The 25,200-nt window shown below is 55.8% G+C and overlaps 1 protein-coding gene across 5 annotated transcripts in view; it reads left to right on the plus strand.

Annotated features, from left to right (window-relative positions):
* Window positions 1-8,221, plus strand: part of UACA (uveal autoantigen with coiled-coil domains and ankyrin repeats) — a 38,341-nt gene extending 30,120 nt beyond the window's left edge. For 4 of the 5 annotated variants that reach the window (XM_088063068.1, XM_014251060.2, XM_088063069.1 and 1 more), the window contains 6 exons: window positions 140-176; window positions 947-999; window positions 2,111-4,780; window positions 5,317-5,469; window positions 6,377-6,442; window positions 6,535-8,221. In XM_088063068.1, coding sequence (XP_087919194.1) covers window positions 140-176; window positions 947-999; window positions 2,111-4,780; window positions 5,317-5,469; window positions 6,377-6,442; window positions 6,535-6,606 — 3,051 coding nt within the window. In that variant the 3' untranslated portion in view covers window positions 6,607-8,221. Of the gene's footprint in view, window positions 1-139; window positions 177-944; window positions 1,000-2,110; window positions 4,781-5,316; window positions 5,470-6,376; window positions 6,443-6,534 lie in introns of all 5 variants that reach the window. The other variant, XM_088063067.1, reaches the window with a different exon arrangement.
* Window positions 8,222-25,200: the final 16,979 nt, after the last annotated feature.

Genomic DNA, 25,200 nt, shown 5'->3' on the forward strand with positions numbered 1-25,200 from the left:
TTGCTGAAGCTGTTGAATGGCTCTCATTGCAAAAGCTTGCCCTGCCCCTTCACCCCTAGTTTAACACAGAGCAGAAATTTGAGATAAGTTTCCAGTTTCCAGTTTTTCTTTACTTTTGTTCCTTGCTCTTTGATTTTAGGGTGAGTCTGCGGGGTCTGGAGGTAACTTTGGAAACAGTAAGTACAGCTGATTGTTGAAGCTTGCTGTGCATGATGGAGTGTTAGAATAAAGGGGTTTTGGTCTCCTCCTCCTACTGCTGCTCTGAAATGCAGCCAGGCCCTGTGTGAGCCCGGAGCGCCCCGAGCAGAGCTGTGTTTGTAGGGGCTGCAGGGCACCACTGACCAATCTCCCAGGGCTGCCTGCCCTTGGGAAATGTGTCTGGGGCTCTGCTGTGTCCTCTGGTGAGCTGAGGAACGAGCTGAGCAGGATCCCTGCTCCTGCCATCCTTCCTGGCTGAGGGGCAGCAGCTGTCAGAGCTTTGACTCCCAGCACAGCACCTGAGCTGCCACTGCTGCGAGCAGCTGGAGCCTCCTGCACCCTGCCCAGCTGCAGACCTGCCCTGCCCTGTGTCACACAAGGGCTCTTGACAGCTTCAATGACATTTGGAGTGCCTGGCAGGAGGAGTGCTGGATGTGCAGTGCTGGGGATGCTTTCCCTGCTGTGCTCAGTGCAGACACGAGCTGGGCAAGCTGCCAGCTCTGACCCTTCCGCAGGACCAGAATCCAGCCTGGTAAAACACTTCTCTCCTCCTCAGGAGGACTTTGGCCAGGCTTCCTGCGGGGATTAATTGAGTAGAAGTTGTTTTAATAACAAGTACTTACACACCAGCCTTCAGCCTAGTGTGACCCCAGTGACCAGAGTAAAGCTGGGCAGGAAAATCAGTGTTCTTGTGATTGTGTTACTGTTTTTAACCAGAGCCTAAACGCTGTTTGCTTTGAAAATCCAGGGAAAGAAGATTTATTACTTAAACAAGGCCAAGCATTTGCAGTGGAATCGCAGGTAATAAATATTTTACCACTGGAAGGAACTGTGAGACAGTCGTGTTGGGAAAGCTAAATGTGCTTGTAAATGTGTGTTTATTTAGCATTGCTTCTGAACGCACAGTTTTGAGGAATTCTGGCTTTTCCATGTTTGTTTTTAACTGTGGGTGCCCTCTAGAGTCCTGTCTGTGACAGGGCTGTAAATGCTGGGAACTGCAGGCTCTGTCAGGAGCCCTCCTAAACGTGTTTTTACAGAGTCACTCCGTGAACTGGGCATTCATCTCCATCATATTTTTCTAATTTAAATTCAGCTAATAAAGAGATGATTTCATTTTCCTGTCTGCTATATAATAATCCTGATCGCTATCAACCTTTTAAAGCAACAATTTGGGTATAAATGAGGTCCAGCAGACCCTTGGGGGTGGAATGAGGTGGTCTTTAAGGTCCCTTCCAACCCAGACCCTTCTGGAATTCCAAATGACTGCATTCCTCAGTCTTCTCAGCAGGAAGGCTCTGTTATGGCATTCTCTGCTCTGATTCCTTATGAAGTTATTTTCACACACTTGAGGGATGGGAGAAATACCTTAATAAATTAAATTTGTTCTAGCAGATGAGTGATTAAATATGAATGCAGAACAGGTGAAGTGGAATGGATGCATTATACCTGCCCCTCTAGGTTTTGATGGGATATTGGGCAGGAATTGTTCCCTGGGAGGGTGGGGAGGGGCTGGGATGGAATTCCCAGAGCAGCTGGGGCTGCCCCTGGATCCCTGGAATGTCCAAGGCCAGGCTGGACGGGGCTTGGGGCAGCCTGGGACAGTGGAAGGGGTGGCACAGGGTGGGCTTTAGGGTCCCTTCCAACCCAAACCATTCCATGACTGGGAAGCAATAATGTAGAGCTATATTCAGTATTTTTGCTGTTAGAAGCTGTTCTCTAAGAGGGGCAAGGATAACTCAGTGTAAAAAAAAAAAAAGAAATCTCTTGTACAAGTTATTCTCAGATCAACTGGATTTTAGAGAGGTCCCAGATTAAAAAATGGCAGTTCCCATATTAAATAATGAGCAATAAACACGTGTATGTGACCTGTCAGAGTTGTGAACTTTTGTTTTTTGTGCCAATTTCCCTTCAGTCCAGGTCTATGCTGAGGCCCCTGGAGCTCTCCCTGCCCACCCAGTCACCCAGCTCAGAGAAGGAAGCTTTAAAGAAGGAACTGGAGGGCCTGAGGAGCTGCTTTGGTGCAGCCAAGGAGGAGATCAGCAGGCTGCAGAGGGAGCTGGCCCTGAAGGGCTCCGAGTGCCAAGCCCTGGCCTCGGAGTGCCAGAGGAGCAAGGCGGAGGCAGACGGGCAGATCAGACAGCTGGAGGATGCTCTGAAGGACGTGCAGAAGAGGATGTTTGACTCTGAGGGCAAAGTGAAGCAGATGCAGAGCCACTTCCTCGCTCTGAAGGACCACCTGAGCAACGAGGTGGCCTCGGGAAGCACCAAGGCCACCGAGGAGCTCAAGGAGCAGCTCCGGGAGATGAAAACCAAGTACGAGGGAGCCTCTGCTGAGGTGGGGAAACTGAGGAACCAGATCAAGCAGAATGAATTGCTGGTGGCAGAGTTCCAGAGGGACGAGGGGAGGCTGGTGGAGGAAAACAAAAGGTTGCAGAAGGAGCTTGTGAAGTTGGAGATGGAGCGAGATAAAAGGGGCAGGAATGTCGAGGAGTTGGAAGGGCAGCTGAGAGAGACAGCAGCCAAACTGGCCCAGTCTGTGAGCGCAGAGAAGTTCGAGAACATGAAGAGTTTGCTGTCAAACGAGGTGAATGAGAAAGCAAGGAGATTAGCAGAGGCGGAGGGGGAGCGGGAGAAGCTGCAGGCAGAGGTTGTGCTGTTACAGAGGCAGTCTGAGAGCCAGAGAGCTCAGCTGGCACAGCATGTGAAGCCAGAGGAGCACGAGCAGATGAGGAGTGGGTTTGAGCAGAGGAAAGAGGAGCTGGGGAAGGCAATTTCTGAGCTATCTCAGAAGAATGAGACTCTGCAGAAGGAACTTGAAAGATTGCAGGCTGATAACAAGGTGCTGAAGCAGCAAGTCCAGATGCTAAAAACTGAAATTAAAAGCCAGAATGTGCCTTTAAAAATTCATGAGGAGTTGAAGAAAACAAACGATCTGGCTGTGGGTGACCTGACAAAAAAGCTTTTTGAAATAACAAAGAAGTACAATGAAAGCAAAGCAGAAGCTGAAAAGTTGCTGGCAGAGAAGAAGGACTTAAGTGAGAACATCAGCCACTTGCAAGCTGCCTACCTGTCTCCAGAGCAGCACAAGAAAGAGGTGGAAGCTTTAAAATCGAATGGGATTGCCCTTGAAAAGCAGCTTGCTGAGCTCCAGGAGAAATACGAGGAGGAGCAAGCGAAAGTGGGCAAACTGGTGAGCGAGAACACAGGCTTGAGGGACAGCCTGAGGGATCAGTACGTGCTGGCCACCACGCACGAGGAGGTCAAAACTGTCCTGAACAGCACCCTGGAAAAGACCAACGGGGAGCTGTCAGATCTGAAGGGCAAAATTGGAGAGATAAAGCAAGAGTTCCTGAGGGTAAATGAAGAAAATGGAGCTTTAAAAGATCAGGTGAAACTCTTACAGAACCAATTAAAGACGGAGTATATAAGTTTAAAGGATCACGAAACCACGGTAACTACTTTAAATAAAAGCGTGCAAGAGCTGCAGGAGAACAATGCTGCTGTTAGGGCTGAGCACGAGAGGGGGCAGGACGAAATCTTACAGTTGCACGCAGAGATCGAAGCCCAGAAGAAGGAACTGGACACAATTCAAGAGTGCATCAAGTCAAAATATGCCCCGGTGGCCTCCTTTGAGGAGAGGGAGCAGAGCTTGGAGGCCACAGTGAAGGAGTTAAGGGCACAGCTGCAGGAGCAGGAGCAGAGGCGCAGGGAGAGCGAGGAGGAGGCGCAGAGGTGCAGGGAGGAGAAGGAGAAGCTGCAGAGCGGGGTGGTGTCCATCCAGAGGGACCTGCAGCAGAGCCACGTGCTGGCCGAGAGGTCCCGCCAGCTGGAGCAGCTGTGTGCCCACGGCATGGAGGAGCTCAACCTGCAGCTGAGGGCTCTGCTGGGCAAGCACTCGGGCCAGGAGGAGCAGGAGGGGCAGCAGGACGGGGCCCTGGCGCGGCAGCCCCCGGCACAGCACGTGGAGGCGCTGAGGGAGGCTCTGGCTGGCACGGTGCAGGAGCTGCAGGAGGCCCTGAGCAGGAAGGAGGAGCGATACGGCCGGGAGACGCTCCTGGTGCGGGAGCTGCAGCGGGAGCTGGCTGAGCTGAAGGAGGGCTCGGTGCCTCTGGTGGAATACACCCAGCTGAAGGAGGGGCTGCAGGGGGAGATGGCGGCCCTCAAGTCCAGCCTGGAGGAGAAGGAGGCGGAAAGCCAAGCCAAGAGCGAGGAGGTGCTGGGGCTGCAGGCGGAGCTGCGGCTGAGCCAGCGGGCCTTGGCCGAGCTGCAGGGCCAGCAGGAGGTGGCTGTGGCAGAGTACAGCTCCATGAAGAGCGCCCTGGAGGCCCAGGTCAGCAGCATGGCTGGCCACCTGGCCAGCATGAGCCACAAGTACGAGCAGGCCTGCGAGGAGGCTCTGCAGGCCAGGAGGAGCGAGCTGTCCCTCAAGGACGAGAAGGAGCTGCTCCAGCTGCGCAGCTGCAGCATCGAGCAGGAGATCAAGGACCAGAAGGAAAGGTGTGACAAATCGCTGACAACCATTATTGACCTGCAGAAGAGGATCCAGGAGTCTGCAAAGCAGGTGGAAGCCAAGGACAACAAGGTGAGATCTGGGTTTCACTCTCCTGATGCTCTCGGTGTTTGGGGACTGGGCTGCAGCTCCTGATGTGTTCCAGCAGCACTTTGTGCTGAGCCCAGGGCTGCCCCAAAGCAGCTGAAGTCCTGATTTTACATTATGCAAAGTTTTTCCTGTCCCTTATATGTTCTGGACATTGTGTGGTGTTTAAATTCTGTTAAAGCTTCAGACAGACTTCTGGGCACATCCTCCACCCACTGGAGCTGTGTTTGTTGGCTATCTCTGACTTGCCTCCTAAAGGTTCACTGTTCCTTCTGGAAGTTAGGCCTGGAATATGCTTAGATCCCCCCTTTTTCCAGTGCCCTTTGTCACTGCTGGCCTGCAGGGTCTGTACCTGGCACACCCCAGGGAGCACAGGGCGAACCAGCGCCTCTCTCAGCAAGCTGGGACAGAGACCCTTCAGTGCTTGCTGGGCTTCCTCAGACTCGAAGGATTGCTAAAGAACACTTTGCACTGAGACATCCTTAAATGGTGTTTTCTGTGGGTTTTTTTTTTAAAAAAAGATAACAGAGCTGCTGAACGACGTGGAGCGGTTGAAGCAGGCTCTCAACGGCTTGTCCCAGCTGACATACACCACTGGGATCCCCTCCAAGAGGCACAACCAGCAGGTGGAACTGCTCCAGAGCCAAGTGAAAACACTCCAGCAGCAGCTGGCTGTAAGTGCTCACACAAGGTGTTGTCTGACGTGCAGTAGCATTGCTTAATTCCCTGTATAAACAGGGAAATCTGGATGTGCCCGCTGGAGCAGGGGCTGCAGCCTCACACTTCACAGGTGCAGTAGCCATGATTTTCTTGGGGTTTTTTCCCCTGAGTTGTTGCTTCTCTGTAATTTTTTTCTGCTCTCCTCTTCAGTTTGAGTTGCAACACTTGGCAGTTTTTCCAGATGAAAAGGATGTGAGCAAAGCAGGAGAATTTGTGCTTATGGGATACTGTGCTATGATCCTGCCAAGACCATTTCTGAATGCAGCTTTAGCCATTTCTTATGACCATGTGTTCTTTCTCACCTCAAAAGGCTGAGGTGGTAATTTCTTTATGGCTTTGAGTTGTGTTCCTCTGCCTGCAAGCCCTGTGTGAGGTGTTTGTCATGAGGCAGTGACAGAGCAGGGGACACGTCCTGAGTGCTGGGACCTGGCCTCAGTAAAGCTCATTATTAAATGTGGCTGAGCAAAGTGAGTTCTCCTCCTGCTCAGGTTCACAAATACACGTCAGAGTATTTGCAGGGTTGATTCTTACAAGGCAAAGTGTTGTAAAATTGGGGTGGTTTTAACCAAGTACCTGCTGCTGCTGATGGAACAAGTGTGCAAGGTGAGGAGCTGGGCTCTGATGGTCCTTTCCAGCTCAGGGCATTCTGTGGTTCTGTGATCTCAGCTCCTGGCTGGCTCTGGCAGCCTCCCAGCGAAACACCAGCGACTTTTCTTCCTTGATTAGCGGAGGGGATAAAACTTCCACCTGGAAATTCAGCTTTGGCTGGTCTGGCAGTGCCCAAGAGCAGGTGGCCAGGGCTGGCAGGGGCAGGGGCTGGAGGGTGGGGAGCTCACCTGGTGTCCCTGTTGTCTCTCCTAGGACGCCAAGCAGCAGCACCAGGAGGTGGTGTCGGTGTACAGGACACACCTGCTCAGCGCTGTCCAGGTGATGCTGAGTGAGGAACCTGCTGGGGCTGGGGCTGGGGGGTGGTGCTCAGGGTGGAACTCAGCGTTTGTGACCAATGTTTGCTCCTCCAGGGTCACATGGATGAAGATGTCCAGGCTGCCCTGCTCCAGATCATCCGGATGAGGCAGGGCCTGGTTTGCTGAGGGCTGCTGTGCCTGTGGGATGAGAACCTTCAGGGCTTTATGTGGATATTAAATGAGTGATGCTGAGAAAGCTGCAGTTACAGCCTCCCAGTATGAAACAACTCTCAAAGCTGAAGCATTTTCTTCTGATAAAACACTAAACCAGGGCTATGGCATTTCAGGCCTGACACTGTTTTCATGAGATGGATGAAAGGTAGAGAACATCTTGTAAAACTGTCAAAATGATGACATAGAGGTTAAATTAATTTAATGTCTGATTGACCACTTATTACAGCAGGACCTATACCCAGAAGCTCCAGTTGATCCTTGAACTTGAACTCTCATGGGATGGTTAAAAATAAACTGTGCAGAGGAGTGTGGCTGAGTGTTGTAGCTGTGGATGTCCCTTAATCATTAAGAGCAAGTGGCTCATTTGTCACACTGGCTGAGCAGGATGTGCTGTGACACACACAGGAAGGTGTTTCGGTGTCTCTTGTAACTTGGCTGGCCAAGTTACAGCCTTTATTTAATATATAAGCTTAAGATTTAGTGCCTTTACTTCTACAAGACTTAAAAAAAATCAGGTTTTCCATCCAAAAACGAACAGTCCCTCCCCCCAGGTTGTTCCCGAGTGCTTCAATCCTGACTCCTGCAGGCTGGAGGAGTGGGGCTGGAGTGGGGAGCAGCACTGGGATCCCAGTGCCCTGCTGCTGCTGCACAATTCCATTCCTCATCAGGGTGGGACTCACTGAGGCAGTTCAGGTATTGCATTTTCAAACACCAGCTCCTGGAAGTCTGAGCTGTAAATGATGTGCTTTAATCTTACTTACGGGGGAAGATGTCAGTAGTGAGGATTAATGAAAGGAGAATTTTTAATTGCTGGAATCTCCCCATGAAGCAAGGCTTCATTTTTAACTGAAGGATGGTTTCCATAAGGAAGTTTCATAAAAAAAAACCTATGAAATTTGTTACTGTTCAAGGGAAGTCTTTGAGAAATGAGCCTGTTAACAAATGGGGCTGTTTAAATTGAGCACCAGGGAGTGCTGACCTCACACTACTTTTTAAAAGCCTTTGCTGATAACCACCAAGGGGGAATGTGGCATCCTGATGCAGAAAAGCCAAACTTCCTCTCCGTGCTCCTGAAAAATGAGGGCTGGAGTCAGAGTTCCCTGCTCTGCGCTGTTTGGGCTCCCCCAGCTGCCCCTCCAGGCCCTGGGCTCCTTTTCTTACAGCAGGGTTGTGTTTATCTCTTTTTTTTTTTTTGTCCCTTTTTGGGCAGAGTCTTGTAGGATTGAAGAGGCCACGTGGAAGCTCCAGACAGTGATGGATGTGCAGGGCAGTTTTTATATAGAAATACCCTTAATATATTTACTAAATACGTGTCTGTAGCAAAACAGATCTGCTGCTGCTTTCCTTTAGTTTCTTAGAGGACTATTACAGAAAACATCTCAGAGTAAAGAGTTACTTTTTAGCCAAATTCTTTTATGATTGCATTACTTGAAACTTATTGGAGAGGATTTGTTTTGTTGTACTAACTGGCCTATTTTGATATTGTGTTTCCTTACCCAGGGAGTTCTAGGTATGTTTTTCTAAATCTCTCCCGTATTACAACAGCAATAAAAAGGTTTCTTCTTTTTTTCGTGTTGTGGTGGTCAGTTCTTTTTAAGGTACAGAAATATCAGTGGAGTTTTGAGCTTTAATAGGTGTGGATTGTGTAAATCCTGGGAGAATGGGGGGGAGGTGTCTCCAGGCTCCTGGAATGAAAAGTCAAAGCACAACGCTGTCCCCTCCCTGGGGAAGGTTCCACATCCACGGGCAGGAGTGAGAGGAGGAAAGGGGAGGTCACCAGAATGTCAAATGCCACCAGAGAGGCTCGGTGTCCCCCGGGGCAGCAGCGCCACATTACCGAGGTAATGGAGCCTGGAGCTGGTGTTGGCACGAGGCTCTGCTGTGGAACAGCTCCCTGGAAAGGGAATTCTGCCTTTTTGTCTTGAGGAGCTGGCTCAGGAGCGGCTGGGAGTGCTGGCAACTTGGAGTTTACTGCTTTTGTCATCTGCCTGTGTTGCTCTGCCAACTCAGAAAATTACCTTTTAATAGGAAGGCCATACACGTAATTGTCACGGCCATTAGGTCAGATGGATTTTACAGGAAGAGAAAAAGATGCTGAGCGTTTAATGGTTAAATTATGGTTGCATTAAATGTAAATGGTTACATTAAATTGTGCAGGTTTTCATTGGTGGGCTGCAGCCTCCAGGCAGCACGACGCTGGGAGGGATATTTATTTCTACATTTGCGGAGCAGGGGAGGGAATACATTGCAGAGGAAAATAGGACATGAAAATGGGCTGGTTTTCCACTTGGTGAACAGCTAGTTTTATTTCATAATAATTAGTTTTACACTTCATTAAGTGATGGGGGTTTTGCTTATATACTTTAAGAATACAGTGGAGAAGATTTAAAAATTCTCAGCAGGGCATCAAGTTACAGTTTTATAATGTAATGAGGAATTTCAGAGGGAGATGGGATCTGTCTAAGGAGGATCAGGGCTGGGGTAAGAGTTAGTGTGAGTTCAGAGACACTTCTGGCTGCCCTTGTCTCACAGTACAACTTGATGGAGTTTGGGATTGGGAATGTTGTGCCTTCTGTCCCAGGGGACAAACGAGTGGGAAGTGCTGCAGGATCTCAGATCCTGCTCAGAGCGGGGACAGAAGTTGGACATTTGGGGGTGATTTCTCCTGCTGGTGTTGAAGGAGCTCCAGCCCAGCCCAGGCAGCACCTGGGGGAGCTGGAGGGGAAATGGGGCTTTGGAGGCTTTGGCAGTGCAGCAGATCCTTCAACAGCTGATTTTACGGGAGCCAGCAGTTCCAGCATGGACTGTGGAATTCCCAGGGGTGATATCCATGATTTCCTTGCCGGGAAGGGAATGACCCCATCTCCTCCCCTGAGCTGTCGGCAGCTGCTCTGAGCTGCAGCTCCATGGAGCTGTCAAATTGCCGAAAATCCGGATGGAAGGCAGCTCAGGGTGGATCTCAGCTCGTCAGGCTGGCAGCCTCGAGCTGTTGGAGGTTTTGGAGGTGCTGTGCCGAATCCTGCACGCTGACATGGAGTGGGAGGCTGCACTGGGACCTCGGCTGTTCCCGTGTGCTCCTGATGAGAAATCCTCAGGATTCCCGAGCCCCTGCTCCTGTGTCTCCTCCAGCCCCAGGCTGTGACGTCTCCCACATCCCACTCCTGCTGAAAGGTGAAAAAGGCGAGAAATCAGCGGGCAGCGAAGCTGGGATGAGAAGGAGTTCCTTGGCAAGCAGCAGAGCCTTGTAGGAGCGTGTGGGCAGGGAGAGCAGGACCTGAGGAAAGGCTGGCAGGGTTCCCCTGAGGCTTCAGCTTCACCTGGAGAGAGGGAAGGGTACAAAAATGCAATCATTTGGGCAGCTTTGATGAATTCTGGCAGTCTGTTTTTTGTATTTTTCCTCTCCTGAGTGAGGACATAAACAGACCTGAGGAAGAGAGAGGGCTCTGGGGATTCCCTGGGGTGTATCCACAGGGAAATCCACATCCACAGAGGGGCAAGGATACACCAGGGGCTCCCACTGCCAGGGGGAAGGTGACATGGGACATTGGGAAGGAACAAAACCTTCCCCGTCACCTTTGCAGTATCCCCAGTGCAATGGAAGGGGGCTCCAGGGACACATGTGGAAATAAATTACATGGAACAAATAAACCCGGTGTGTTTGGGGTCCTGTTCCCGGTGTATCTGAGGCCCTGTTCCCGGTGTGTTTGGGGCTCTGTTCCCGGTGTGTTTGGGGCTCTGTTCCCGGTGTATCTGAGGCTCTGTTCCCGGTGTGTTTGGGGCCCTGTTCCCGGTGTGTTTGGGGCCCTGTTCCCGGTGTGTTTGGGGCCCTGTTCCCGGTGTGTTTGGGGCCCTGTTCCCGGTGTGTTTGGGGCTCTGTTCCCGGTGTGTTTGGGGCCCTGTTCCCGGTGTGTTTGGGGCTCTGTTCCCGGTGTGTTTGGGGCTCTGTTCCCGGTGTATCTGAGGCTCTGTTCCCGGTGTGTTTGGGGCTCTGTTCCCGGTGTATCTGAGGCTCTGTTCCCGGTGTGTTTGGGGCTCTGTTCCCGGTGTATCTGAGGCTCTGTTCCCGGTGTGTTTGGGGCCCTGTTCCCGGTGTGTTTGGGGCCCTGTTCCCGGTGTGTTTGGGGCCCTGTTCCCGGTGTGTTTGGGGCCCTGTTCCCGGTGTGTTTGGGGCTCTGTTCCCGGTGTATCTGAGGCTCTGTTCCCGGTGTGTTTGGGGCTCTGTTCCCGGTGTATCTGAGGCTCTGTTCCCGGTGTTTTTGGGGCTCTGTTCCCGGTGTGTTTGGGGCTCTGTTCCCGGTGTGTTTGGGGCTCTGTTCCCGGTGTGTTTGGGGCTCTGTTCCCGGTGTGTTTGGGGCCCTGTTCCCGGTGTGTTTGGGGCCCTGTTCCCGGTGTGTTTGGGGCCCTGTTCCCGGTGTATCTGAGGCTCTGTTCCCAGTGTGTTTGGGGCTCTGTTCCCGGTGTGTTTGGGGCTCTGTTCCCGGTGTGTTTGGGGCCCTGTTCCCGGTGTGTTTGGGGCTCTGTTCCCGGTGTATCTGAGGCCCTGTTCCCGGTGTGTTTGGGGCTCTGTTCCCGGTGTGTTTGGGGCCCTGTTCCCGGTGTATCTGAGGCCCTGTTCCCGGTGTGTTTGGGGCCCGGTTCCCGGTGTGTTTGGGGCCCTGTTCCCGGTGTGTTTGGGGCCCTGTTCCCGGTGTGTTTGGGGCTCTGTTCCCGGTGTGTTTGGGGCCCTGTTCCAGGTATTTCTGGCTCTGGGTTCGGGGTCACTGACAACATTCCCCTGTGCTGTGGGACCGCCTGGGTTCAAATCCCTCTGGCTCCAGAGGAATCCTGCTGGTGCCTTTGTGGGAGCAGCTGGAAGGGGCAGTGCCCGCGGGGGCAGAGCTCCCTGCTGCCGCAGGGTGAGGACAGAGGTGAGGACAGAGGTCCCTGCCCTGGCACGGCGCCTGCCAGGGCAAAGTTGCTGTGCCAGCCCTTGGGAATGTGTTTGAACTGGCTCAGGGCGTTTGACTGATCAGCACTTCTGGGCTCCACTTCCAGCATTTCCACCCTGGCTCAGACGCCTCTGAGCTGCAGGGTGATGAAAACACCAGGAAGGGGTCTCTTCCCCCTCTGGCTGTTGTGTCACAAACTGGTTTGATTTCTGCTCTCAGCCCTTGGAGGTGCCGTTTCTGCGCAGGTTTGGGATGTTCAGGTGTCCATTGTCTCCAGATCCTTTTTGGGGCCGGGGGGGCCCAGGGGGCAGGAAGGCTCTGAGGTGTTCTAGGAAAGATGAAAACTCGAGGGAGTTAGACCTGGCCTAGCAGAGCCTGCTGGGCTGTGGGGGAGAAGGGTCTGGCTCATCCCAGCTCCTGTCAGCTGTTCCTCTGGAAGCTGCACCTTCCCTGGGTGCTCTCAGAGGTGTTTAATTGCCAGGCACCCCCAGCTCTGTCCTGTGTCTCCAGCTCTGTCCTGTGTCTCCAGCTCTGTCCTGTGTCTCCAGCTCTCTGTCCTGTGTCTCCAGCTCCCTGTCCTGTGTCTCCAGCTCTGCCCTGTGTCTCCAGCTCTGTCCTGTGTCTCCAGCTCTCTGTCCTGTGTCTCCAGCTCTCTGTCCTGTGTCTCCAGCTCTGTCCTGTGTCTCCAGCTCTGTCCTGTGTCTCCAGCTCCCTGTCCTGTGTCTCCAGCTCTGTCCTGTGTCTCCAGCTCTCTGTCCTGTGTCTCCAGCTCTCTGTCCTGTGTCTCCAGCTCCCTGTCCTGTGTCTCCAGCTCTGTCCTGTGTCTCCAGCTCTCTGTCCTGTGTCTCCAGCTCTGTCCTGTTTCTCCAGCTCTCTGTCCTGTGTCTCCAGCTCCCTGTCCTGTGTCTCCAGCTCTCTGTCCTGTGTCTCCAGCTCCCTGTCCTGTGTCTCCAGCTCTGTCCTGTGTCTCCAGCTCCCTGTCCTGTGTCTCCAGCTCTCCTGGCTGCCTTCCCCCAGCTCTGGAGCTCTGCAGTGGGGCCGGGAGGGAGCACCGGGCTCTGCCCCCAGAGCAGTCCCCAGGAATGTGCTTATCTGCCGTGCTCAGGCAGGAGCCTCGTGTTCCTGGTGAAATCGAGATGCCCGGGAGAGGTTGCAAACGCTGCTCAGGGGTTTTCCTGGGGCTGTAAGAAGGTGTAACATTACCTGTGTCAGCTGGATGCCTCCGCGGGCAAAGTGCGGAGCAGTGAGTGCCAGGACACGGGAATGCTCCCCCTGGCAGAGGGCAGGGATGGATGGGGTGTTGGGAAGGAACCATTCCCTGGGAGCCCAGAGAAGCTGTGGCTGCCCCTGACTCCCTGGAAGTGTCCAAGGCCGGGTTGGATGGAGCTTGGAGCAGCCTCACCTCTCTGTGTCTTCCCTGCTGCCCGATCTGAGCCTCCTCTCCTCCAGCTTGAGGCCATCCCCTCGTCCTGTACCTTGTGCATGTGTAATGCCTCAAAGCGGCATCGAGGGCGTGAAAGCGACTTCATTTAAGAACCTTTTCTCAGTCCTCAAAGCACCTGGGCTCTGCAATCTGCCCTGGAAGGCTCAGAGCTGCAGCTGGTTCTGTGCTCTGTGCCAGCAGCACCAGGCAGCAACCACGTCACGTTGTTCAACAAGCCACAGAAAAGGATATTTTACCCCAGCCCGGCCTCCCCCCGGCCCTGGTCTGTCGGATCCCTCGGCAGCTCTGCCGTGCCGGGTTCAGCCCTGATTGGAAACACCACCACGGCTTCATTACAAGCTCCGCGGCTTCCCCCGCCACTTAACATTCCCTACAAATTGTTTGCTCAACTCTGGCATCTCGCCTCGGAGGAATTGTTGTCATTTGAAGGTTTAAGTCAGCTCTTTGAGCCCGCACAACTGTAAATAAGAGGCTGCTTGGAGGAGAGCTGCTCCACCACGTTCCCAGCCTCTCCCAGGGATCGAAGTGCTGGAATCCCTGTTTAAAGAAACCCCAAACCTTGCCCTGGGAAAACTCATTTATAGAAATCAGTGAAACGAGTGGCTGTTTTTAGCCACATGTTCCTCATTTTATTTTTATTACTTTTACATGTCTGCACTGGAGCAGTGCCCCGGGAGGCTGCGGGTGCCAGCTGCACACCTGGCTCGGGCTGTGCAGAACCAGGGCTGCCCTTTCATCTCCAGCTCTCTGCTCTGATTGGAACCACGGCTTGGCCCCACATCAGACACGGGGAGCTGAAAACCATCCTCGGAGCTGGCTCCTGGAGGAAGCCTCGTAAGGCTGGGGGAGGTTAAGGGTTGTTTTTTTTCTTTTTGGAGCTGTTGTGTGGAGTTTATGTCCTGGCAGAGGCAGGAAACCATCGTGTACAATGTGGCAACCAGAGCTCGCAGGCAGCCCGGCCAAGGGCTGTAAATTATGGCTTTAATTTCTTGGTTTATGGGCTCTTGTTGACTGCAGATCAATAGGAAAAAGGTGCACGGAGCCACCTCTTTTAATTAAAATGCTGCTGGGACTGGGCTGCAGCGAGGGCTGGCGCAGAGGTGGTGCCTGGAGCAGCTCTGGCTGCGGGGTTTGTGCTCCTCTGTTCGCTGCTCCTGGTTCCCAGAGTCCAATTCCTCGAGGAGAATCCAACCCCAGGGAGTCATGGAACACCCTGAGCTGGAAGGGACCCACAGGGATCATTGATCCAACCCCTGGCCCTGCACAGACCCCCCAAAATCCCACCCTGTGCCTGCGCTGTCCCAGCGCTCCTGGAGCTCGGGCAGCGCTGGGAACGTGACCAATTCCCGGAGCTGGCTCCAGCCTGGGCTGTGTTTGCCTCCTCACATCCCGAGCCAGCTCACCTTGTTTTCCAGAGAACAAACCCGCAGCACATTTCAGTGGAATCTTGTTTTAAAACAGCTCCAATTCCACTTCACCCCAAGCTCGGGACGCTTTCCCCGGGGCAGGATTTTGCCCTGAACAGGTGCAGCAATATTTTTCTTTCCAAAGAATTTCCAGAGCACATCTCCCATCTGTGCCAGAGCCTCTTTCCCTGCTCATCACCCTCTGACACGGCCCTAATTAAAGGCAGATATTAAACCCAAGCCCAGTTTATGTCCCATCATTCTTGAGAGAACGACCCATCGCGTGAGATTGTTTGAAGTCTTCGTTAACCTTTAATCATTTGAGGCTGAGTCTGGCTTTGATTTTGCTGCAGGAAAAAAAGAAAAAAAAAAGAAAAAGGAAATTTTGCAAATTCTTCAGGAAGGAAACGTGCCAATCCTGCGGCATCTCTCATCGTGCTGGGAATGCAGTGTTTGGAATCCCTTTGGTGATACGAGTCTGTGGAATGAAGGCTTTTTCCATTTCCTCACTTGGGTTCCGTCTGTTCTGGCTGAGGTGCCCAGCACCAGCGCTGCTCAGGATAATTACTGCATTCACGGATGTGTGCTGGAGACTCTGCACGAGAGGGATGGCTCGAGGGGAGCCTCAGTACGGGATTTCCTCAGAGCTGAGCTCTGCTGAGCGGATACCTGAGGAAGCACTTCCAGGTGTTGGGAGCAGCGGGAACGTTCAATCCCCAGCACTCTCCATGATAAATCCGGAGCCAGAGCTCCTCAGCAGCCTCCCTGCTTGTTTGTTTTTCCCGCTGGGAGGTGTTGGCTGCCTGACACGGGGCTGGGAGAGCGGCCAGCTCCGGTGCCAGGGAGCCAGGGGAAGAATTCCCCGCTCCCACCCGGAGCGTGGAATGGCAGCTGGGCCCGGCTCCGTGGCTGGGAACAATCTGCCTTCCACAGAGGGCCTGGATCGCTGCCTGGGGCTGGGAGTCCTTGTGCTGCCCCCTGCTCGTGCAAGGTGGGCCGGGAGCCGCGTGCCCTCCTCCCGAAAACCCAGCTCTGCAGCACTCCTGAACCCTCCAGCCCCGTGCCAGCAGCTCCTTTTCACCACAATTCCTTCCCCAGAGCTCTCCCAGCTGTTTCCTCCTCCAAAGAAAGAGAAATAAACTCCCTGAGCTCCGGCCAAGACCTGGGCACTGCTGGAAGTGCCATCAGCAGGGGCGAGAGGGGACTGGGGGGAAGGTGCTTCCCACCTGCTGCCAGGCAGCCTTGGAAACTCATCCCTTGTTCCTGGGAGAGGCTGAGCCCCGCACCTGCCCTGGAACAGGTGAGGCTGCCAGGCTGGGGACGGCTGGAGCGTGGGATGGGCTCGGGATGGCCACGGGATGTGCAGCTGGAGCCCAGCGAGGCTCAGAGCGGCTCTGTTCTCCCTGAAACGCTTTCCTCCTTCCTTCCTTCTCCTTGGCCTGCTCACCTGCAGCTCAGACATGAGAACTGGGTGCTACTGGGGCGGGGGAGAACCTCACTGGGCAGGATTTGGGAACTGAGGCTCTGTCAGTGCATCCTTCCCTCCTGACTGAGCCTTGCAGATCTTCCAGCCCTGCCTTTGGCCTGTGCCCGTTCCTGCTGGGAATTCTGGCTGGGAGCAGGGTGGGATCAGATCCCCCGTCCTGGGCGGCTCCTGCACCTCCCCTTCAGCCCAGGAGCTTTCCAAACCTTTCTTCAGTCCCTGCTGGAAGCGCTGCAGGGGCTCCCTTGGCTCTGTCTCACCGAGGGGCTCTGTTGGGAAGCCGCAGGGAGATTTCTGGCCGGGCAGGGAGGGTTTGGGCTGGTCCCCAGGTCACCCTGGGCTCCAGGAGCTGCCTGTGAGCTCCCGAGGAAAGCACAGTGGGGAGGATGAACACAGGGGGAATTGTGGAACGTGGGATGGAGGTTTGGGCAGGCTCAGGCTGAGGGAGAGCTCGGTGCCAACACCCCCGAGCGCCCGCGGCCCTTCCCAGGGACACGGCTGGGCTGGAGGAGCCCTGGGGGCTCGCTCTTGGTTGCAGGGACCATTCCCAGGGAAGGCTGGGCTGGGAGGGCTCAGCCGAGCTGGGATTCTGGGCTTGAACAGCCGGCTGGGGGATCCTGCAGATCTCCAGATATTCCATCCTTCGGGAGGGAACTGCGCTGCCACCTGCAGATGGTGCCAGAGACGGGGACAAAGCTGAGCAGAGCTGCTGCTCGGGGGGAATCCGGGGCTAAAGCCGGGAAATGAGGGGAGATGGGGAGGAAATCTGCCCCGAGAGCGTTCCGGGGGGCTCACGCCGGATCCCTTTTCCATCCTGTGTCTGTAGGTTGGAGCAGGGCACCCCACGGGTCTCCCCTTCCAGCCCGAGCCCTCCAGCGATTGTGGTTTGGCTGTCCCCGAGCATCTCCCCGGAATGTCACTCCTTCGGAATGTCCTCGGAGACACTGCCACGAATGTCCCAGGGCTCCACACGGGCTCAGGCGGGCTGTGGGGTTCTCCTCTCCCGGAGCCAGCAGGGCTGTGGGGTTCTCCTCTCCCGGAGCCAGCAGGGCTGTGGGGAGCAGCAGCGCCCCTGCCACGGCTCGCACACATCCAGGGCTGATCTCTTCATTTCCAGAGCTGTCTCACGGTGCCACCGTGCCCCTGCTCCGGGCACCTGCAGTGCGGTCAGCTCCAGCTTCCGACAGAGCAGCCCCGGCCCCTCCTGCTGCTCCCGGTGGGCTACTGACCCCCCGGAATGAACAGGGATTGATCCCCATGGAACCAACGGGGATTGATCCCCTATGGAATGAACAGGGATTGATCCCCCAGGAATGAACAGGGATTGATCCCCCTGGAATGAACAGGGATTGATCCCCATGGAACCAACGGGGATTGATCCCCTATGGAAGGAACAGGGATTGATCCCCCAGGAATGAACAGGGATTGATCCCCTATGGAAGGAACAGGGATTGATCCCCCTGGAACGAACGGGGATTGATCCCCCAGGAATGAACAGGGATTGATCCCCATGGAACCAACGGGGATTGATCCCCCTGGAACCAACGGGGATTGATCCCCCTGGAATGAACGGGGATTGATCCCCCAGGAATGAACGGGGATTGATCCCCCTGGAACGAACGGGGATTGATCCCCCAGGAATGAACAGGGATTGATCCCCCTGGAATGAACGGGGATTGATCCCCCAAGAATGAACAGGGATTGATCCCCTATGGAAGGAACAGGGATTGATCCCCTATGGAAGGAACAGGGATTGATCCCCATGGAACGAACGGGGATTGATCCCCCTGGAACAAACGAGGATTTATTCCCCCTGCAATGAACAGGGATTGATCCCCCTGGAACGAACGGGGATTGACCCCCCAGGAATGAACAGGGATTGATCCCCCTGGAACGAACGGGGATTTATTCCCCCTGCAATGAACAGGGATTGATCCCCTATGGAAGGAACAGGGATTGATCCCCCTGCAATGAACGGGGATTGATCCCCCAGGAATGAACAGGGATTGATCCCCATGGAACGAACGGGGATTGATCCCCCTGGAACAAACGAGGATTTATTCCCCCTGCAATGAACAGGGATTGATCCCCACGGCCGATCCAGCCGGGTCCCCAGTGGGGCAGCTCAGACATTTGCCCGCTCGGGTTTGGTGGCTGTTCCTTGGCAGTGAGAACTTTCCAGAGCAGAGGAACGAGCCCGTGTGGCTGAGCACTGCCGGGAGCCCATCCGGGCCTGCCCTGCTCCTCCTGGGAGCAGCCGCGGAGCCAAGGCAGCAGAGGGAGCTGCCCCAGCACAAGCGGAGCAGGTTGACCCCTTTTCCCCCTGACAGGGCTGTTACCTTTTTAGGATCAAAGCTTTTCACATTTGGTCGCTGTTCTTGAAGAAGCTCAAGTGTTTCCACTGCAGCCCTGAGTGATTCTGGCTCTGCTCCTGCCACCCAGCCCCGCTCTGCTCTGTGAGCAGCTCCTTGAAACTGGAGTTTACAAAAATAAAACCCAGATTAAAGCCAGAGCAGCTGCCCTGAGGTTTAAATCGATGCTGGTATGATGTGCTGCCAAAGAGAGAATTACTCAGGAGTGTGGATTAGAGCTGTTTGTCTCCAGGAAGACCTGGTCTTCAAAGCCAGGGAATTTTCCCAGCTCTAGCTGGTGCATCTTCAGACAGGAGGCTCTGGTGCCCTGCTCCGTGGGCACCAGCCTGTCAGCGATCTCATTTTTATCTCAGCTGCTTCATCTCCTTTCTTCTTCTTCATCTCTTTTTTCCTGTCTGCTTTGGTATTCTCCCATGCTCCTACTTTGGCTGGAATTTGCTGGCCAGGGCTGCCCTCCAGCCTTCCCGGTGCTGCCTCTCACCAGCTGTAAAAACTTCAAGGCTTTAAAAAATATTTTTCTTCCTGTTGGGAGAGAGGTTCCATTTTTTTAAATTTTTTTTTGTTTTTTCAGTCGTGTTTGCTCGTTCTAAACAGCCCAGCTCTGCTGAGGGTCCGTGTGCTGGGGGAAGCTTTGGGAAGGGCAGGTTTGTGCTGAGCTCTGGCAGGAGGTGTCTGTGCCATGTCCCAGAGCAGCTCCTGTGCCGTGGGAAGGGCGAGGGATCGGGGAGCGAAGGGCTCAGAGAAGCAGCTGGGGCCGAGCTTTGCCCCCACAGGGCTGCAGCAGACGGGGCTCGGTGCCCGGGCCAGCACTCCCGGGATCGTGGCAGCTTTGCTGCTGCTGTCCCAGAGCTGCTCGGAGCCTGCTGGCCCGGCCAGGGCAGAGGAGCCCCCAGGCAGGAGGGGAGGCACAGCTGGGAGGTCACAGCCCCTGCAGCAGTGAAGGGACAGGGACTCTGCCCAGGGCCACCTGTCCCTGCCACACGTGTGACCCTGGAGCCGAGGGCAAAGCAAGGAGCAGTTTCCAGCCCTTGTTCGGCTCCTGGAGCCTGCCCTGAGCTCCGGGAGGAGGCTGGAGCCCTGCTCTGGGTCCCAGCCCGCTGTGCATCTGGCTCCACGCACAGGGAACTGAGGATTTCTGGCTGAGGAGAGAGAGGGCTGAGGGTGGCATCGCCACACGGAGTGTGTCCTGTTCCCTGCCAGCTCCCAGCCCAAATCCTGCAGCTCCCCGTGGAGCTTTCCCTGTCTCGGGGCATCCTTTGTCCTCCAGGGACTCCAAAATCCCGGTGTTTGCAGCCAAAGCTCCCCGAGCTGGGATTGCTGCCTGTGCACAGAGTCAAGCCTTGCCTGGGTGGGCTTAGGCCAAGCTTTGGCAGTGGCTCAGCAGGGCTGGCCTGGGCTGTCCCCAGCCTCGGGGGGCTCTCAGAACCAGGGCAGGACAATAAACCCGGGAGTTCTGGGGGTGCTCCCGTGGAGCTGCAGCTCTGCAGGGCCCTGCGGGCTGGGACGAGGGGGAGGCAGGGAAAGGTGCTGGGAACACTCCCAGGCTTTCTGCAGGGCTGATGGAGGTGCCTGTGGATGTTTTGATGGATTCAGGCTTTATTTATTAATGTTCCATTTCTGGCTTGTTTGTCCATCTCTTTAACAAGGTCACGGCTGTAAAACAAAAATAGCATCCACGAGGGATCTCAGCCTTCCCTGTTAAACCTCCTGAAAAGAAACACACGCTGGATCTTTAAAAACAAACCCCCAGCTTGGCACGGGGGAAGGGTGAGCCACCAGATTCCCCTCTGAAGAGCTAATTCCTTCCAAAAAACGAGGACCTGCTTCCTTATGTGCCGAGACCCCAGGACGGTTTAATTTCGGTGTCAGCGCTAATTGATTGGAAGCAACAATTTTGCCAGACAAAGCTGTAAATTAGTTTCAAATGGGGGAACCGGGCCACCCACTGCCCAACTATCGAATTGCAGTAACAACATTAAACACGGAGCAAACCATAACCCGGGGAAGGAAAACCCAAGTGAAACCAGATTTCCACTCATTGCCTTTCCCCAGCAAAGTGGAACCAGATGGTTTGTGGCTTTGATAATAAGTGAGGCTGATTCTTTCAGATGCAGCTTAGGCTGAGTATCGCACAAAGGGATGGGCTGAGAGGAAAACCCTCCCAGGCAGGAGTTCTGCCTCCGGAGACCACCGGCATGTAAACCCCTCCCAATCAAAACATTACCCAAATTGGCTTCCTAATTGCAGCCGAGCCTCTCTCGCTGGGACGGCCCCTCTCATCGCCTCCCGCGAAATTCCAGCGCCGCTCCCACAGCTTTCAGCCGCAGATGCAAATCCCTCCCCGTTCCCCCGCAAATCCCTCCCCGTTCCCCCGCAAATCCCTCCTCGTTCTCCCGCAAATCCCTCCCCGTTCCCCCGCAAATCCCTCCCCGTTCCCCCGCAAATCCCTCCCCGTTCCCCCGCGGGGCCCGCCCTGCCCGGGAGCGCAGTCTGGGTCCGGGAGAGGTGAGGATGCTCCCCAGAGCCAGCCGTGCCTGCCCCCCGCAGCCAGACCTTGGGACTGGAGCACGATCCCAGGGACATCCAGGCTGGAAAATCCCTCCGGGACCATCCAGTCCGAGCTGTGCCCGCCTTGTCCCCAGCCCGGAGCTCTGAGTGCCACTTCCAGGGATTCCTTGGGCACCCCCAGGGATTCCTTGGGCACCCCCAGGGATTCCTTGGGCACCTCCAGGGATTCCTTGGGCACCCCCAGGGATTCTTTGGGCACTGCAACCCCCACCCCGGGCAGCCTCTGCCAAGGCCAGGCCCCCGTTCCATGGGGAAATTGCTCCTGGTGCCCAGCCTGTGGCAGAGGGGCTGTGGGGTGACCGTGCTGAGGGCTCTGAGGTTGCTGAGCAGCTCTGAGGTTGGTTCCCAGTTCGTGGTGGGGCTGGAGCTGGCTCAGATTGCACAGAGCAGGAGTTCTGCAGCCTCAGAGCCGTGTCCAGCTCTGTGAGAACAGCCCCGAGCACGAGATGGGCCGAGGGCCTTCAGCCACTGAGCTCCAGCCCAAACTCGTGCTCTGCCTTTGTTACATGGAGAGTTTTCCCATCTCCTGTTTGTGTCACCTCCAGGGCTGGCTGCAAACAACCTGCAGGTGCTTCCAGAGGCCAGGTGGAGCTGAGCATCAGCCTGTCCAAAAAAACTTTTATTTGATTTGATGTCCAGGAGGTAAAACCTGTTCTGGATCTCTCATGAGATCCAGAACCTGAATAAAAATAAAAATAAAAATAAAAATAAAAATAAAAATAAAAATAAAAATAAAACCTGTTCTGGATCTCTTATGGCTTTGTGTTCCTCGTGCAGCAGAAGGAAGGAACCCTTGGTGGGGAGACCCTCGTGCCAAAGACAGCCCTGCCTGTGCTGGCTCCGGGTTTATGGCTGGGCTGGATGATCTCAGCGGTTTTTTCCAAGCCTGACCACTCTCTGCCTCCATTTCCTGCCCTGGCAGGGACAGGCCAGCAGCAGCAAACGCTGCAGTTCTGTCAGGAAAGTCCCCACAGGGCCATGGAGGAGCAGACCTGGATCCAAGCTCACTGCAGTTATCCAGGTGTTCTGTCCAAAGCCCGGCTCCTGGGCACACTGGGCTGCTGGGGACGCAGAAACTCGGGGCTCTGCACGGAAAACCCGGTGGAAATTCCTTCTGAATTCCACGGAGGCCGGATCTGCGCACAGAAATGTTCATCCCTGCAGGGAAAGGCTCCCTGCTCCGGGCTGGGGTCTCCTCATGGCCACAGCGGCTCTGGAATGCAGCAGGGGGGCTGAGGGGAAACTTTTCTGCCTTTCTCCCTTTTAGGTTGTGGAATATTATTTTTTTCCAAGCCAAGGCTTCCCACAGCCGCCCTGGGAAGGGGCTTGGCAGAGGAGCTGGGGAGCAGCAGCTTGGTGGTGAAGCACAGCCAGGGAGCTGCTGTGGCAGCGCTTGGGAAGGGATGGCTTTGGGGGAGCTGCACTGGGCTTGGATGAGGGCTCCGAAAAACCGTCAGCAAATGATTGCAATTTCCTCTTGGCCTTGTGGTGAGGCGGGATGGGAGCTGTGAAACCACGGAACGACTCGAGCCAGCTCCCCACCCCGGGCCGGCAGAGCTCGGGGCGATCCCTCCGGCTCTCCAGGGCTGCCTGAGCCTCAGACGCGGGGTCTGACTCCAAACTCGGCACAGAAGGTGGGTGGGAGGTGCTGCACGGCCCTGCACCCCTGTCTGTGCTGCTCGGAGCCGCATTTTCCCTCCCTGCTGCTCCCGGGGAAGAGCCGAGCTCCTGCCGGACCTGCCGGGCTCTGGGCTGGGGCTCTCGGCTCTTGCCGGACCTGCCGGGCTCTGGGCTGGGGCTCTCGGCTCCTGCCGGACCTGCCGGGCTCTGGGCTGGGGCTCTCGGCTCCTGCCGGACCTGCCGGGCTCTGGGCTGGGGCTCTCGGCTCCTGCCGGACCTGCCGGGCTCTGGGCTGGGGCTCTCGGCTCCTGCCGGACCTGCCGGGCTCTGGGCTGGGGCTCTCGGCTCCCGGAGGTGGCTCCGTGCTGCCCTGGCCCTGCCCTGGCCCTGCCCTGCAGAGCTCTGCTCTGGTCACACCTGGGGACAAGGGCAGGACACGGCGGCTGTGGGAGCCCTAAACCTCCTCTGTGAGGAAGGCTGGTCTGCCAGCTGTGCCAGGACAAGTCTGGGGACAGTTCTCTCACTGAAAGGAGCATTGGAACGGGCTCCAGGGCAGTGCTGGAGTCCCCATCCCTGGGGGGATTTAACAGCCCTGTGGATGCGACACTTGGGGACACAAGTGGATTAGTGGCGGCCTTGGCAGTGCTGGGGGAACGCTTGGATTTGATCTTAGAGGAGTTTCCGAGCGAAATGATTCTAAAAAGGGGCACCGCTGTCCAGGTGAAGCCTCCCGGCCTTCTGTCCCCACACGGGGCTCCTGCATCCCATCCTGGGAAGAGCCGGGGCCGCTCCTCCGGCGGAGCGCTTGTGAAACACGGCGTGACACAGGAAATTCCCACCGGCAGCCCAGAACAGCCCCTGCTCCTTCAACTTGTGAGGACTCGCAGCTCTCATTATGCATGCGGCATCTTCCCCCCGGGGTGCCGGTGGAATTACAATGCCGGGCTCTCCCGGGCTAATCGCTGTTTTGAACAACAAGATTGATTGCCTTCTCCTTTAATTATTTGCAGATCGCTGAGACTTTGCGGAATGCTCTAGGTGACATAAACCGCAGTTTAGTGTGTTGGCATTTGCCCATCTCGGGGATTTTTCCAGCTTAGCCACCAGCCGGGCTGTGGGAAAGGAGCGCAAACATCGCTGTCCTCTGCTGACCCGCCCGGCACCGCGCATTAATTCTGCCTTAATGGGGCGCTTTGGGGAGCAGACGGGGCGTCTCGTCCCTGTCCCCATCCCTTTCTGGTTAACCCGCTTCAATTGCAGCACTTAACGCTTTCCGACCGCTCATTTGCAGCTCAAAACCATCGGTGCCAAATTGGTGCTCCAGGGACGAGCCGGGCCGGGGCCGTTCCAGGGGCGGCTTCCCCGGGGCCGAGCCCGAGGAGCCGGGGCTGGGGCTGCTCCGTCTCTGCTGACCTGGAAACGCCGCGCCAAGCTCCCGATCCCTGCCTCCTGCAAAGGTCACCGCATCTGCAGCGACTTTTACAGCTCGGGCCGCCGCAGGGCCGGGGGAGATCTCGTGCTTGTCGGCTCTCATTCGGGAGAGCAGAGCCGAGCTGTTGGCCGCGTCACACCGAAATAGCTCTTCCCGTTCGAGGAGGGCTCGTCCGAGTGCCCGAGTCCCCTGCAGCATCTCCCGGCCTTCCCCCGAGTGCCCGAGTCCCCTGCAGCATCTCCCGGCCTTCCCCCGAGTGCCCGAGTCCCCTGCAGCATCTCCCGGCCTTCCCCCGAGTGCCCGAGTCCCCTGCAGCATCTCCCGGCCTTCCCCCGCCTCCCCCGGCTGCGGGAAGGACCGGGCGGGGCCCGGGCGGTCCCTCAGCCCCATCACACCCGGGCAGGAAGATCCGAGAGCCACCTTGGGCACCGACCGAGGGTATTTTGTGCTGAGGAGACAAACGAGCTGTAGAGAAATGCACGTCTGTTCCATAATTCCAATTAAAGCACAGCTTGGTGCTGATTAGATCTAGAAGTTACATCAAGAAAAGGAAAAAAATGTAAATAAGCAGTATTATTTCCCCCCGCCCCCCATCCTTTCGACAGATGGAGCCGCGCTGATTAGCTTATCTGATCTCTTGTGAGAGAACAAATTGTTGGTGGGAAGCGCTTTGTGGGTTCTGACTCCGCTCGGGCTGGGGGTGGAGGGGATGAGCCGCGTCCGCCGGCCCCGCGGGCAGCTGGGGCAGCCTGGCCACCCTGTCCTGTCCCCTTTCCACTGTCCCTGTCCTGTCCCCTTGTCCACTGTCCCTGTCCTGTCCCCTTGTCCACTGTCCCTGTCTTGTCCCCTTGTCCACTGTCCCTGTCCTGTCCCCTTGTCCACTGTCCCTGTCCTGTCCCCTTGTCTACCATCCCCATCCTGTCCCCATCCCCATCCTGTCCCCATCCCTGTCCTGTCCCATCCCCACACCATCCCGTCCCCACACCATCCTGTCCCCACCCCGGTGACAGCCACCACCGGCCCTTCCTGCTGCTGCTGGGCTGGCTCCGTCTGCTTTCACGAATAAAGTTTTTCTTAAATGAAATCACTTCTTCGGAGTAATTACATCAGCTAATTAGGGACCTATCTGGCTAATTAGAGCCAAGTGACAGTTTCTCCCCTGCTCGGGAAGGAGCTCGGTGTGCCTGCAGAGCTCCCGGCTGCCAGCGCCCGGGACAGGGGGACAGGGGGGACAGGAGGTGACGGGGGGGGACAGGGGGGACAGGGGGGACAGGGGGGACAGGGCCCAGCTCT

The sequence above is a fragment of the Pseudopodoces humilis genome, chromosome 16, assembly GCF_049639895.1.
Source record: "Pseudopodoces humilis isolate 2021_Gansu_Grassland_sample_001 chromosome 16, ASM4963989v1, whole genome shotgun sequence".
Taxonomy (NCBI): Eukaryota; Metazoa; Chordata; class Aves; order Passeriformes; family Paridae; genus Pseudopodoces; species Pseudopodoces humilis.